The 16,347-nt window shown below is 36.1% G+C and overlaps 1 protein-coding gene across 3 annotated transcripts in view; it reads left to right on the forward strand.

Moving 5' to 3' along the window:
- The window catches only part of LOC149786412 (uncharacterized), a 61,598-nt gene extending 47,061 nt beyond the window's left edge, over nucleotides 1–14,537 (forward strand). For 2 of the 3 annotated variants that reach the window (XM_089976844.1, XM_089976846.1), the window contains exons 2-3: nucleotides 9,375–9,705; nucleotides 10,456–14,537. In XM_089976844.1, coding sequence (XP_089832970.1) covers nucleotides 9,393–9,705; nucleotides 10,456–10,808 — 666 coding nt within the window. In that variant the 5' untranslated portion in view covers nucleotides 9,375–9,392 and the 3' untranslated portion in view covers nucleotides 10,809–14,537. Of the gene's footprint in view, nucleotides 1–7,445; nucleotides 7,684–9,374; nucleotides 9,706–10,455 lie in introns of those variants that run through there. The other variant, XM_089976845.1, reaches the window with a different exon arrangement.
- The last annotated feature ends 1,810 nt before the right edge of the window (nucleotides 14,538–16,347 follow it).

Below are 16,347 nucleotides of genomic sequence, written 5' to 3' on the forward strand. Positions count from 1 at the left end.
ATCGCCGATGGTGTTGACGTAGTCGTCGTGGTAGGTTCACCGTTGCCACACTGAACGACAAACGAGAGGCAAAGATTATTAATTATTTCAACGATCAAAGATATTTTTTCAGAATATAGTTTATTGTATTAGCAGTAAGAGACAATAATACTTGGATTATCCGTGACAAACGTAACCCTTTCCATGATTCAGAAAAAAATCGCCGTATTAAGTAAAATTCCAAACCAGGAATGTTGTCTGGTATTGACAAATCGTATTATGAAAGAGCGTATCCTGTGACCGCGGTTATTTATGGAATTTATCCGCTGAATGACAGTCCTAAATTAGTGTTCCAGCACCAGAAAAATTTTCAAAATAAATTGCGTTGCCGAACGAGTAACGGAGCATTTTACAAACGCTATACGTGGAAATGGTTTAACGGATCAGCGACTTGACGTGAAAAATGAAACAAATGGGCTGAATCAGTCAAGGATACCAGAGCTACAATAAATGATGTTGCTAAATTAGGAAAGAAATTAAAATTCCCAATAATAGTAAAAAAAGATAGCTGGAGAGTTTTTGTACAAATCAAAGAATCAATTGAGGGGAGCTTCAATTGAAATTATTTATCATAATGCGTATGCTTGGACTAATGTATTAACAATATTTCCACGAAATCGAACTGTTAAATTTTACCAGGGAGATATGTTCGATTTAGTTAACGAAATAAGTAAAATCTATCCTGTATTAGTATGGTTATTTCAGAGTTCTGAAAACGACGATGAATTGAGTAGACCAGATGGAAATATCTGTATCAAAGAAAAATATAAGGTTGATGAGTTTGTAAGATCTAATGGTGAAATATATCGTAAAGAATCTCGGGAGGAAAAAATGAAAAATCTTGCGCGGCAATATTTATCGCTGAATATACCTCGTGACCCTGACGATGTCAGGTCTGAGCAATTACTCATTAATTGTTTTACCGTTCCGTCAGTAATGGCTGATTTTGTTCAGAAGAAAAATTCGTGGAAACCAACTCGGTTTGATTTTCTTGAAGAAATACAACGTCGTTGTATAGAGTATGGACACGGTGGATTATGGAATACTAAATACGATTATAATGATATCTCGGTTGATATGACTGCGTGTTATCCGGGTAGTTTTCTTGGTATGGGAGAATGTTCTGAGTATTTTAAGAGATTTGGACATCCCACACACGACATGACCAGAATATCGATAAACGGACCATTACCGGATTTTAACTTGACTGATCCGCCTGTATCGAGTCATTCGAGTTTGCTAAAGGTCTTCATCCGATTTGTTATGTCTGGTTTGGTAAACACTTTTCAGAATAAATGTGGGCACCAATAGTTTTATTACGATATATGCTTGATGTAAAGATACTGATATCGTTGTTGGTCAGTGAAGCAATTATATCGTATCTTTCTCAGAATTAAGTTTGGTTTCCGCCACAAAAGGAATATTCTGAAGAACAACTGATTATGAAAACAAAACAGCGAAAGATCTTGGCAGAAAAATAATTAGTAAATTTCCAGCAAGTAGGATCATTTGATCATAAACGACATTGTACAAGATTGATTATAGATTATGCTGAGGTAGATTTTATAATTGCTGATACAACGAATAAAAATACGTTTATAAGTCGATAAATTGTTTTCTTGCCAAATGGAACTAACTTTGATAGAATTGTGAGTTACGTGGATGGCGAGTCATCGCAGTTTACTTATTTAAGATCTTCAGTGCTCGCGTACTTTCGATAAATCTATTATCAATGATAAAAAGAGTTTCTGATTTTGCTGTCAGAATCGCTACGGATTCATTTTATATCAATAGAAATACAAAGTTGCTGTAACAACTGCATATCGGCACTTATGCATCATGGGGTGAATGGAGAATAAAGCAAGAAGAAATACTTAATTATTCTGAATCCGCTCACGTTTCGATTAAATATATTTATTACCAAAAAAATCAAATATCAAAATTGTCATCAGCACCATGTATATTTGATCCAGGAGCCAGACATAAAACAGTTTACCTCAATGGACCGGTATGTTGTGGTGAAACAACTCGAGTAATCGAATTATTTTGACAGAGTTCGTCAAACTCTGTTGATATAATTGTATTAACACCTACACACAGACTCGCAAGAGAAATGAGAGAAAGAAATATTAAATCGTGCATTTATCATAAATTCTTTCGATGGAATGAAGAGAAATGGACTCCTGAATGAATGGGCGAGAAATATATTCCAGGGATAATTGTTTGGGATGAAATATGTACAGTGTCGCTAGAAACGCTAAAAATATTTCTTGGTTGGCTATTAACAAAATATTCAACTGTTATAATGTGTGGCGATCATGGTCAACCACCGCCTTTTGTTGGATTGTCTCCACACGAGTGGTTAAAAATTTGTGTAGATTATTATGAAGAGAGAACTTATGATCATAGAGCGCTTGATCCAGAACTAAGGAAGTTTAAGAAATTAATCAGACTACAACCGAATAAAATTCAATGTGAAATCATGCGTGAAATAATTTCAGAAACTTCTTTGAATGATTTTCTGCAAGTGGAGACCAAATGATTTGATAGTTGCAAGTAGAAAGATAGTTCGTGATACACTTCAGCAGCGGTTATTTCAGTTACATAAAGAAAAAATTTCAAATCTACCCGTACCGTTGTGTTTGAGACCGGTTGATACACGACGGCAGAATATCGACGTTGATGTACCGGGTTCGTCGGAGAAACAAAATCTTGTACTAAATGATATTGTCATAGTTCCTATCAGTGTTGTTGAGAGCGCGTTAACTCCTGACAGAGTCAGGGACAAAACTCCGTGGACGCTAGGATACGCAATGACGATTCATTCATCTCATGGGTTAACTATTTCTGATACGCGAGCTTGGATCGTCGATAATCATATCGAATGGTCAAACTTAGTTTATCTCGCAGTGTCTCGAGTCAGAATAATATCTCAGCTGTGGATAATTGTCATAGACTTCGCAGAAATTGCTGGCAATGTTATTGACAATGATATAGTAAGAAATAATTAGTTATAAACAATGTGAGAAAAAAAATAAGCGCAACTTTGATCTCTGTGTTGAATTTATCATGACATTGATACAACGACAGAATAATCATTGTGCTGACTGCAACACAGTAATGTTGTGGAGCAATATTCTTAATAATCCAAGACAATTTACCGTAGAAAGAATTAATAGCGATTTTGGTCACACACGCGAAAATGTGATGCTGATCTGTCTTGAATGTAATCGACGTAGACGCGCGGCTAGTTTACAAAAGTGATCGCGGTGGTAATTGTGTGTCTTCAGGAATTACTTGTAATTGTTCGCGTACAAATCCACGTTGAGGAGCAGTTGAATCTAGTCTGTAGATTGCAGGTCTACCCGTAGATGTAACAACGCTAGAAATGTTATGCATTGTAATACTCAAAATAGGATATGTTGCTCTCTTTTTACCGCCTTCAAGTTCACTGGGTTCATATAAATATCTTACAGTAACATTACCTAGCACTGGTTGTTTTGAAAATTGAAGTTGTTGTATTGGTATATGTTTTTTTGTAATTGCATTAACGGGTTTCATGGCAGTTGTTGAGTAATTTCATTATTTAACGCAGCTATCACACTTGGTAATCTTGCAACCCATTCGCGAGATCTTTTGTCTTCCTGAATTATGTCCTTCGCGTATTGATATCCAAATAACCGCAAGTGTTTGATTAAATCGTTCAACAAATGCCTGATTACGATGAATTGCGGTATGTCCTCGTCTAATTGTGACGTTATGTTGCTTCATCAACGAAGACACTGCACCAAGAAATTCCTTGCCAGGATCAACTTGTAATAGTTGTGGCCATCGTAAACCACCTTGTGGTCCAGATTCTCGTTGATATAAATTCTTTCAAACGCAGATGAAACTTCAGTTTCTATTTTAGTTGATAACGGTTCTGCTTCCTTATATCTACTTGCAACGTCAAGGATAGTCAACGAATACTTGTATGTTAATTGACGTCTTCCAATTTTAGCAGTATCGTGTGGTAAAAGTAATATATCCGCCTGATGGACTTCATTTAGATCACTGATATCAAAATGTGCATGCTAAATTTCTTTAGGTGGTGGTAGTTAAATTTGCCATATTGCTGGTCGTGCTAACTATTTTTCAGCAGCAGAACGTGTAACATTTGCTGCATCAGCGAGTTATCTAATCGCTGCTCTACCCCTACAGTATCCTCTTGGGCTATAATAAATCGATTCCATTATTTCAATAATTGGTTAATTAATTACGGCTCGGGAAATTCCATTTCCTAATAATACTTTACCTTTCATCGCAGATCCTACCAACCAATTAGCTAATGATTCTCTGAAAGATTTTTTTAATAGAATTTAATGCATGAGTTAACTTCACATCTGCAATATGTCATTGCTGAAGATCTTTACTTTTATAAGCTTCATCATGAACGTGACATGCTTTATCAATAGCGTTTACTGGATATTCACCAGGTCTTGGCTGATCATGGTTATCAAGTCGAATATCGAGTCGGGTACTAGGACCACAAAAATTATATCCTGGAAGATGTTTGTCTCCTGGGTATTTATCCGATGGAGTTCCTGGTAATTTTCCTAATGAAGCAGCGATATCATCACCAGACACTATGTGTCCTGACTTTGTATCTAACTCAACTAACGAGACAAATTTATATTTTTTTGTACCACATTTCACTCATTTACCTTTAATCGCACGCTTTTTATTTTTTATTATCATAGTTGTTAATCCACTTGTGGGGGTGGATGTTCTGCATCGAACACAATATAGATTCATATTATAAGTATATGGATGTAATTTATTTCTCAGCAACAAGAAAGCAAGAACCAGTCAATCATCATCCAGCGTTACCAAATTCTATCAGAGCAATTATCATAGGTCCATCTGGGTCTGGTAAAACACAATTGCTACTTAATTTGATAATGTGATGGATCAAATGGATTAAGTTGTATTTACTAGCTCCATCAGTTGATGATCAGCGATGCTACGAAGTACTTAAAGATTTTAATGAAAATGCAAAATTGTTAGACAAGGACGGCAATGATATTATTGAAACTATTACTGATATTGTTGAAGCACCATCGGTAGATGACATTGATGTATTTATTAATAATCTTGTAGCTTATGATGATGTAATCTTTGATAAACAGTCAAATCCAGCTAGAATGTTTTCCAGAGGAAGTCATACAAGCACAGACGTGATTTATCAACGATATACACACATACCAAAAGTGATCAGTGAGAATTGTAATATCTTAGTTGTATTTAATGGAGTTCATACACATACTCTGCGAATTATTCATCAGACTTGAAGTAGCGGGGACATGGATATAATTAAATTTAAAAATTTCTTTTCACGAGCACAGTCAACCCGCACGGATTTATAACAATAAATTTACATGATCCTCGATCGCGATATTGAATCGGTCTTGATAAAATCTTTGGATGAGAGACTGATTTCATTACAGCAGCAGAGGAGATGCGACCTCAGCGAAGCGTCACGGTGGGTAAACACGCGCATACTTAAAAAACACTAACGACAACAATAAAGTAACAAAACAAACTAACCCAATTAGAGAAACTCTGGGTTTGTTAGAGGCTTTGGTTTTGACGTTACTGACCTTAATTTTTTCGTTATGGTAGGAAGCCTTGTTTTTCATAAATGACGTTTCAAGAAAGTGGTCTGTTCACCGTTTCTGCTGCAGAGACTCATTTTTGAGAACTGGTGCGTCCATGTCAAATGCTGGGTCAGATACACGTTTGAACATTTTATTATAATTGTTATTGCAGTTATATTTGTTTTCTTTTTCTTTTTATGATAGCGGCACACCAGCCAGCTCTGCTAGCTTTTGATTTGCGGTTTGATTTATTATTTTACTGACATCTGCGGGCATAACTTCAGTGCTGGCCAGTTTCACTGGTGGCTGTGGTTTTCGTCGTATTAATCGTGTTAGTCTTTCTTTGATTGCCGAGAACGCTTTACCGGCAACATCATCAACAGCACCAATACCCTTATCACGAACAACGTCAATAGCTTTCGATCCTAGTTGTTTTGCAATCGGTATTGCTTTTACGGATACCCTTCTGAATAGACCCTGAACAACATCGCCGAGCCCATCACCGTAAATCGCTTCATAAGTAGGTAATCGCGAATTTATCACCTTGACCATTACAGGTCCACGTTGAGCGTTATGTACAATCATCTTATTTATTATTTATTTATCTAATCACTCTGTTAATCATCAACGATTTCATCGATAAGAGACCGATAAACATCGATGTTCATGATACCGCCTGTAAATAATCTTCGACGAATATCAACTGCTTCATTAATAATTTCTGGAGAATTATTTCCAGCACGTTTCCCTCCAGTCAGCATTTCTACTCATTCTACGTCAGAAGGAACGTTGCTGGGACATAGTTTATCAGGCAGCGGAAGGGTTTTTACACTGCCAGTGACAAGACCTTTTCCGGATTTTTTGCGTAGTTGTTGTATTACTGGCTGTGGTGGTTGTAACCGTGCAAGATAGTTATCAATTCCATTGATAAATGCAATATATCTAGTATCACTATTTCGGGTCTGATCAACTCCATATTGTAAGCGAAATATCCATTCGTACCAGTTATCACGACGTACGGCATCATTGATATACTCGGGTTTAAAAACTCTTTCTCTTTGATGAAAACTTCGCACGGCAAACTCAGACAATTTATCTAGATTTATAGTTTCTTTTATGAAGACAATATTATTTTCAGTAAATTTATCATTTACATCAATTTTGGCCTTTGCTTGTTCTGATTCTGTGTCTGGTTCTGATTCTGGTATACGATCCTTTATATCACCTATTTCAGCACGAGATTGGTCAATACCCTCACGTATTTGTTGCATTGGTTTATCAGCAGCTATGTCACCCAGAAGTTCTCGTATAATCTTTTTTTTTGTTTTTTTTTATAGTTCTTTCTGCTATTTTTCCAGTTGCTCCAGCGGTTTGCTACAACGTAGGAAGAAGACCTTTTGGTAGCCTCTGTAACTCCTTGGTTAGCCTTCGTAACCGGTTTAAATAATTGTTCTGCACCCTCTGCAAATTCAGCCTGAGACGCCTGACGCGCTTGTAGTTGCAACTTGACAGCATCACGAACAGGCATATTTTTATATTGCCTCTAATCGCTCTCGAGCTAATCTAGCTGTGTAAAATTCCATTATTGATATAATAATAATTTAATTACTCATACATTTATAGCAGCAGAGGGGGTGCGAGCTCAATGAAGTCTCACGGTGGGTAAAACACGCGCATGCCTTTTAAAAAACACTAACGACAACAATAAAGTAACAATAAAAAAACTAACTCAGTTAGATAAACACTCGGTTGCATAGAGGCTGTGATTTGGCGTTATTGACCTGATATTTTCATTTTCGTCGGAACCTTATTTTTCCAAAAGTTACGCTCCAGCAAAAAGGTCTGTTCACCCTTTCTGATGCTTCTCACGTTCAGAATACTGGAGGGTCAAATGGAAGGTTTGTTGTAAGACGGACCCTTGAACTCTTCAGGTGTACAACTAAATGAAAAGCAAATATAATCAGTTGGACTGCTTGACAAGGAAGGTGGTTCTGAAACCTCTTCAGAGGTAAAACTCATTTAAGATATTTAAATATTTTAATTAGGTATTTGGATAGTATGGATGGATGGTAGATCGGGTAGAATGTTTGGTACCCCTCTCCCAACATTTTCTTTAGGTATACCTGTTTTTCAACTATCTGCATCTCTGATCAACGTTTCTTTCGCCTAAAGGTGATCTTAACCCCTTTTTCCGTCATCGCACCTTCATTTGGATGGTCTCTAGTGGTACATTATTGGCTGGATAAAAGAGACCAGTATTTGCTGAAAATTCGTTTTGTCGGCAGTAAAATCAAGTCCAGGCAGGCACCGGTTTTGGACCTGGTATAATGACGTACAGATACCAGAGGTCCAGGTATTGTTTGATCTGTTTTCTTTCATCGAAAACAAACCACACAGTATGTGCCGTTTTCAGTGTCCGCTGGCAAAATAGTAGAGAAAGATATATGTAATATTCAAAGTTTGTTGTTGTTGTAGGGTTCAACGTCATTTTTCAGCGTAAGATAGGCTGTACATGGCGGCCAGTATAAATGGTGGAGGAAGTTTTGATGAGATGTTTCTCATAACCTTGTTCTCACTTCTTTCAATGAGAAGGAAATACTCATAACTTAAGAAATGTCTCTGCCCATGGAGAGAGAGAGAGAGAGAGAGAGAGAGAGAGAGAGAGAGAGAGAGAGAGAGATGTGCTCACGCTATCTAAAAGAGGTGTCATTCATAACGGTATAGATATATCTACGTTGTTGAAAATGACTGAGTTGTACGACGGGAACGACCGTAACGAAAGACAGTCTTCTGTTTCTCGATGAATAAACTGATTTTGCGCAAGCTTGTTTTCAATTTGTACGGAAGTTTGGACGTATCCTCGCAGGCAAATATGAATATTCATCTAGTTTCTTTTGTGTTCATTCATTTAGAATCAGAACGAGGCTCCCATCCTCCTCATTGACGCTGTCTGCGTCTGTGTACGACACTAGACAGAATATTCTGCTCATTCGGCATATTTGTTTTAAGAAACGCGTGAATCTTCTAGCATACTCATCGAAAAGAAATTTGCCTGTTCAGCAGAACTTACAACCGAATCTAAAAATTGCTGACTTTTATATAAAAATAAAATGTATTTTATATTACAAGGGGTTTTGCAATTTCTCGTAAAGCATAATCTTTATTAAAATTGCATACAGTTTTAGCACAGAAATAAATAAAAGTAATCTCAAGATATTTGAGTATAAATTACTTACAATATAATTTAATGAAAAATTACTTTTAATACAATTTCGAGAAAAATTCAATCTTAATAATTTTACCAAGAAATTCAGTCAGAATATATGTATAGTATGTACGCTGTATCATTGATATACCACGAGATGTATACATTTTGAATTAAAAGGAAACGAGGCTTGCCTACGTTTTAAAATAAAAGTACTTCTGTTAGATCCATAAACATGCAAAGTGTTGTAAAGTGAAAGTTTACTTTTGTGCATAATGTTTGTCTCTGTTTTGTAAATCTGCCTTTGACTCAGACTTATCGAGAGTCGACAGCACCTAAGTAGTTTAAAAAAACTGGTTTTGCACTGTTTTACTGCGACAAATCACAACGGGTACATAATTTCAAAAAAAAAAACAACACAGAAAATCTTTGAAAATATAGATGCGATATGATTTATGTGATACATATGATTTGAATATATTTTAATACTATAGGTCGAGGAACAAAGAAAAATGATGTCGTTGCCCAAGAAATTTAAATTTGATCCTCAACAGTCTGGTACGAGCAGTGAGAGTATTGGACTTCTGCAAGACATAGATTTTACAATAAAATCTCGCTGGACTGACCTTCAGCTCAAGGTAGAGGGTAAAGACTTGTATGTCCCAAAGTCTCATCTAGCTCTAGTATCACCTGTTTTTCGGCAGATGTTCGAATCCAGCTTTAAGGAGAAAGATCTTGATGTTTTACCTCTTCCTGACAAGAAATATGAACATGTTCTGACCTTCTTGAAGTGCACACATCCAGGAACACGTTTAAAGGTTACCTGTAAGTTATGCGAAAGACCCATGTTGTAGATAACGTGTTAACTGTAAAGGCTAGTTCCAATTGATATATGAGACAAAAGATTCAAACCTTACAGAATATTATTTATGCTTTGAAAATTATTATTATTATTATTATTATTATTATTTGCAGTAGTTGTAGTAGTAGTAGTAGTAGTAGTAGTATTGGTCTTCGAAGAACAAAATAAATGACTTCTGTGTAACAAAATTGTGTAATGTATTTCTGTCATTAAAACTAGCAATGTTTGGGAGTACATCGTATTCCGCAGTGTATTCAGAACATTTCACAGCATTTTGTTTGTAGTTCTTAATAGCTAATGATAGTCATTTATTTACTGTCTAACCTAAGCAGGCATTTACAAGGTTTTACCTTGACAAAGAAGGTTTTAAGAAAAAACACAGTCTGTTATATTGATAGGATGTGTTGAACTTTTGCTTTTCTATCCAGAGGAAGGGTTTTTTTAATTCCCAAGACAGAAAATTAGTATAGCATACATATAATAATGACTCAGTGAGAAACAGCAAACACTGGTTGAGTTACGGTAGATGGAATTGGCCATGCACTTAAAATAGTTGATGGAAGGAGACGATATTTCGACTCACAAGTCTTTAGTGATACAAAGTATTCAATGATTGACGCTTTACGGCATGACTTTTAAAATGTTCCCAGATAAATTTAAGCCTCTGACGATTCTTATATGAAAGTGTATGCCACTGTCCTATTCTTTTTCAGATAGTATTGCACAGGAAGTGTTACCACTAGCGTATGAATATCAGATAAAATGGCTTCTGGACGACTGTACAAATGCCATGTTGATAGAGCTGGATGCTTCTAAATTTTCGGAAAGACTCAAGTGTAACCGCAAAACCGTAGCTTCTAATAATTTTATTAAAACGTGCTGTAACATCTGCATATTGGCAGAACGGTACGGGCTGAGCTCTGTGATAGAGACATTTATAGAAAGATTTTCTGCTATATGCTATCAATTTTACAAAGACGTGTTCGAATTCAACCAAATATCTGTCGGAGTTCGATATAGGATTGTGTGCAGAAGGCTTGATTCCAAAGACGTAATTTTGATGTAATATGATTGAGAGGAACACTGTTCCAGACACCATTTCTTGTCGAGATCGCTGATTTATGAACTGAATACTTTCATCTATCGTTGATGACGTAGACATGGCAGCTGCTATCATCCTCATATATTGAATAAGATGATGAATATTTCATTTTAAAAACAAATCGTCGACTCAGTGTAAAACAGCTACAGTTAGTCTGAAATATTAAGCACAGGTAGGTAGAGAAAGAAGTTTGAAACGTTGAAAAAATAAGCAAATCCAGTCATATTACTTCGTCTTGGTTGTTCCTGTGCTATCAAATATATTTTTCTACCGCGAAAAGAAATGACTGAGGTAACTTTGCCATCAGTAAAGATGAGATCAATAAATCCGTTGTTTACTCACTCCTTCATTTGGAAATGCTCACTGTGGTGGTGGTTTCAATGCTATTACAGGTACTTGTACTACCGACGCCACTCGTAGTAACACCACAACCGTCATCAACATTAATAATGATGACAACATAACTGCTTTCGTTCAGTAGGTATATCAGCAACTGATAGAAAGATGTAATCACCACATTATTCGAAGAACTTATTCATGTCTTCCCAAACAGATCGAAGTTTTATAATAACATCAATATAATCTAACAGGCTAGAGTGTCATAATTCATTTCAAGCAGACGTACATCTCACGCCACTATTAATGGTAACTATTGTCTTGCTTTGATGCACCAGTGCCTCGACCAACGAGGCCATGCGAATGCATTAAATAAGAAGGAGCAGAATAATTAAGGCAAACTATATGCCTCGTTTCAGGTTTAGTGACCTTCATGAAATAGTTTTATTTGTGCCTGAAGACGCTGATGAAGAACGTATTAAGTGGACAAATTACAGTACTATTGAATTTAAAAATAGGAAGTTCATGCATGCTGCAATTATTGAAGGATTTTCTATATCATATTAGCATGGTGAATTAACTTCAATACATTTGACACTTTGACGTTCATTACACAGCGGTATTTATCTACCATGTATAGATCTTCAACGGGTACTTTAGATGTTTTTCTCTTGGGATAAATATTACTTTCAACGTTATATATGCTACAGTTGATTGTAATGTTGTCTACACCTTATAAATTAATAATTAGAATCCTGCATTAGTTTTGGATACTTTACTAGAGAAAACCTTGCCTGATACCTGATTTATTATTATTATTATTATTATTATTATTTGCTGTCAAAGTATTCGCGTTTGCTAATGAATATTCAAAACTTTATCAGTTTTTAGAGAACAAATATTGTCACATGAATGATAGCCTGTCCAGCAATGAAACTGGAAAGCAATGCATGGTAAATGTACTTTGTGGCAGGCATGGGTTAAATCATTATCGCAAGCCACAGACCAAATCCTCTGCAATGTCAAATCATCACTGGCTGCACCCATTAAGATTTCCTAGTTTCTTCTGAATATGCGTCAACAAACTTACGTCATCAATGAGCCAGTGAAATAAGCTTTCATAGGTTAACGAAGTGGCCTCTTATTCGTTGATTAATTGATACATTTGGAAGAGAAAATCTGATTGGCTGACTCAGTCAGCATGAAAGGTCATGGTGCATGAACCATCGGAGAAAATTGTAACAAGCTCGCAATGATCGGTTTAGCAGGTGCATACATATTCACCAGAAACAAGGAAATCTTATCGCCGCCAACAACTAATTTAGGACATTGGGTTTTGCTTCCCATCTCTGCCTTCTCCTCCCTTTCTTTTCTTTCCTAATTTTATCCCAGGAATGACTCGCATATCATCTGCGATAATCGGATTGTCACTAACTCCATGACAGGGCATGACATTGTTTCTGCCCTCAGTCAGCGTATCTCCTTGGGTCGAGCGCTGGAATCTTGAACTCGTAAGCCAGAAATATGATACCGGAATCGTATCCCCTACATTTCATTAAATAAGAATGGGTGTTTCCCAGTATATTGTTAATCTAGCATTCCTATAAGAATGCCAAAATACCACAGACAAGGTCACCGTGGCATTTGTAGTTGTGTGAAGCCTCACATAATTAACTCGATGGGATGGGGAAGAACGAAGTGTAGAGAGCAGGCGCTATTAGACGATTATTAGACGATTTGTGTCTGACCTTAAACTTTGCCTCAATTTCTCAAACTTTTTTGAGAAAAAGAAACCCAATCTTCAGTTGAAACTCCAAAATCTTTATTGTCAGAGGTTCTTCAACTGTGGCTCGCGGACTCCGTTCAAGTGGTCCGGTACAATTAATATTAGGAAAGATCATTAAGTGGCCATCGAAACCCTCAGCAATTGTGAAATGATCTGCGAAAAGAGAAACACTAGTCTGTGTCTTAATTAGAATAAAAGTAAAATAACAGAACTTTCAGATGTTCTTAACCTTGGGTCCCTCTACTATACTGAAACAATTTAATCATATAGGTGCACCCTAAATATTAGATCTAATTTTGGAGTTTTCATCTTCATCTTGGGTTTCTTGCTGAAACAGTTGCCAGAATATGTGATCTAGTCTACCTATAACAATGTGTAATAGATCCTACCAAAAAGCGAGAGAACTATCTGAACAGAATACATATCTACATTTAAGGAAAGCAAATCTCGTTATCAAAACCAAACGTCTTTGATTCTAAATAATACTATAACTTGTCTTCAATACACAAGTGTAGTCTGAAAGGTTAACACGCCAAAATGTAGTATCTGAGTGGATTTTGGTGGTAAGCACATCGTTGTAAATTGTTAGATCGGCCTGTGGAATCATTTACTCTTGCCTCTTAAAATTTCACTTTGTAACGTAGAGAAATAAATCATTTGTTGATTTTACTAAACTTGGTTTCGGATCTTTCTGTTACATAGTTTAAGATCTAGATTCGTAAAGTTCTTCAAATGTACTGAAAAGTAGATAAAAGAAGCTCTTTTGAACGCGGGCTTTTATAATTTCATGCAGTTAATTTCCCCGTTAGCTCAAAACTTGTGCATTCTATTAACCGTTTTAATCAGAACAATTGCCCAAGTAAATTTCTGGTTACCTTGAAGAGTTAATATAACCCGGCAAGGATGACCTTTCTTGCATCATGACGTCTATTTCGAAATTTGCCATCGTCATTTGATCATTCAGAAAAATAGAACTTTGCATAAAACTTACTAAAATATGCAAGAACAATTACTTTAATAACTATTGACTAAAAATCTGTTTGGATGTTGCAGCCTGCGTTAGCCCTAATAGGTATAAAGGCGTCAGTTTTAAAATTAAGATGGCCTTGATCCTTTTGAAAGCGACATGAATGGATACTGCAGGCGTTAAAGAGACGGGCCAAAATGCCATGCATGTTACATGCATGAAAAACCATGATTATCACATGCCTTTAATTCACTTGTGTCCCGTACGTTAAAAGGGAGCTGATGATCATGCATATTGAAATCCATGGGCATCTTGTAAGATACATATGTGACACATTTGTGAATTTTTACGCATAACATGTGAAATTGTCATGCATGATTATCATGTATGTGAAACACTTGAAACACGCGTAACTCGCTCCTTAGAGGCTCAGTGACACGTAGTGATACTTTGAACGTTCATTCATTCATACATATAATAATAATAATAATAATAATAATAATAATAATAATAATAATAATAATATTGTCATTATCATACTGTTTAGATTATTTGGGATGAAATATATATTTTACTAATAATAAAATGAAAACTTTTTGGTAAATCTTTCTTATTATTTATGAGGGGAAATGTTGTGCATAATTAGTTTCATTGTTTGTTATTATAATGTAACCTTGATTGTGGGACTTAACCTTGTCCAAAATCAAGTTTATTTTGTACTTGATCTGAATTTTTGATTTTTTAATAATTTTGTAAACAATTAATACATTCTAAAATATTCTCTAGATGTATGGGTTTAATGCTAGGATTATTAATAAAAGTAAACAGGTTTGTTTGGGTCGAGATCTATGTTATTTGGATTCCTCTGGCGTACCTGACAAAGTCCATGCTCTATATTATAAGCTTAGTAACAGACCTTCTAATTATAAATTAAAGCTTTCCATTCAGTAATAGATTTTATTAGAAAATACTAATTGTGACCTGATGTATAGTAGAGTACTATATAGTCTTTTTACTTGAAAAATTATTCATTCGTGCTTTAAAATCTAGCAGAATCAATTGACAGTAGTAAGGTGGGGCACCCTAGGGACAATGGGACTTAGCATTAAAAAGACCCCTGGGCAACTCTAGGGACAATGGAAATTTAACATGGAGAAAAATCGTGGGCAACTCTAGGGACAATGGGAATTTAACATAGAGTTTGGGCTTGTCTAGGGACAAGGGGAATTGAACATGGGGGGAATAGAGTTTGGGCTTGTCTAGGGACAAGGGGAATTTAACATGGGAATAAATCGTGGGACTGTCTAGCGTCAAGGGGAATTGAATATGGAGAAAAATCGTGGGACTGTCTAGCGTCAAGGGAAGTTGAACATGGTGGGATTGTCTAGGGACAATGATGGTAGAGGGTCAAACACAACAGAGACAGAGACATACATACACTAGTACAAGCGTGAGATTTATATATAAAGCATTACCAAGACCTGAAATCTTGCTGGGGTGTTCAAAAATTTGCATAATTGTAATGATGCTATAAATAGCTATAATCAAGGAAATGCTCAACGACAAAATGGATGTGACTAAAAGTAACGCTAAAATGACGAAATTGTCCCAGAATTTAAAGGAAAATAAACATATCCCCGAAAATTAAGTTACAATGGTTTAGACTAAAATGGATAAAATTAGTAACTACTTACAATATCAACTTCTGTGACGATCGTGGATAAATACCTATGTATCTATAATCAGCTGAAATTCCTATGAAATCCCACTATCTATCTATAGCTCCAACTTGTGGGTTTTTCCTTTGGAAAATCCCACTATCTTTTTATAGCCTCAGCTTGAGTGACGTTCCTGTTTATGAATTCTAGTATATATGTATAGCTACAAAATGTGGAAATCCCCAAGTCGATATTTATAGTCTCAAAATTTCCAGCGTCAGTGACGTCACTGTACTGAACACTAGGGGATAAATGGCAACAGTGTTGCAAGTGGCTGACCTGAATACGCGCTACTGTAGGTAGGTAGGTAGAGTGTATCTGATAGGGATAAAGTGAGATTTATAGGGATAAACAGAGACCAATACACACAAACACACACACAACATACGCGCGCAGATTCTCTCTCTCTCTCTCTCTCTCTCTCTCTCTCTCTCTCTCACACACACACACACACACAGAGAGGGAAGAGGAAAAAACAAACCCCAAAATATACTATCCACACTCGGGAGGAAGAAAAAAAAAAACAACCAAATATACGATCTACACAACGTACGCGAACAAACACACACACACACACACACACACACACACACACACACAACATACGCGCGCCTACTCACACACACACACACAGAGAGGGAAGAGGAAAAACAAACCCCAAATATACTATCCACACTCGGGAGGAAGAAAAAAAAA

Source organism: Sinohyriopsis cumingii, chromosome 12, assembly GCF_028554795.1.
Source record: "Sinohyriopsis cumingii isolate HCF-2022 chromosome 12, ASM2855479v2, whole genome shotgun sequence".
NCBI lineage: Eukaryota > Metazoa > Mollusca > Bivalvia > Unionida > Unionidae > Sinohyriopsis > Sinohyriopsis cumingii.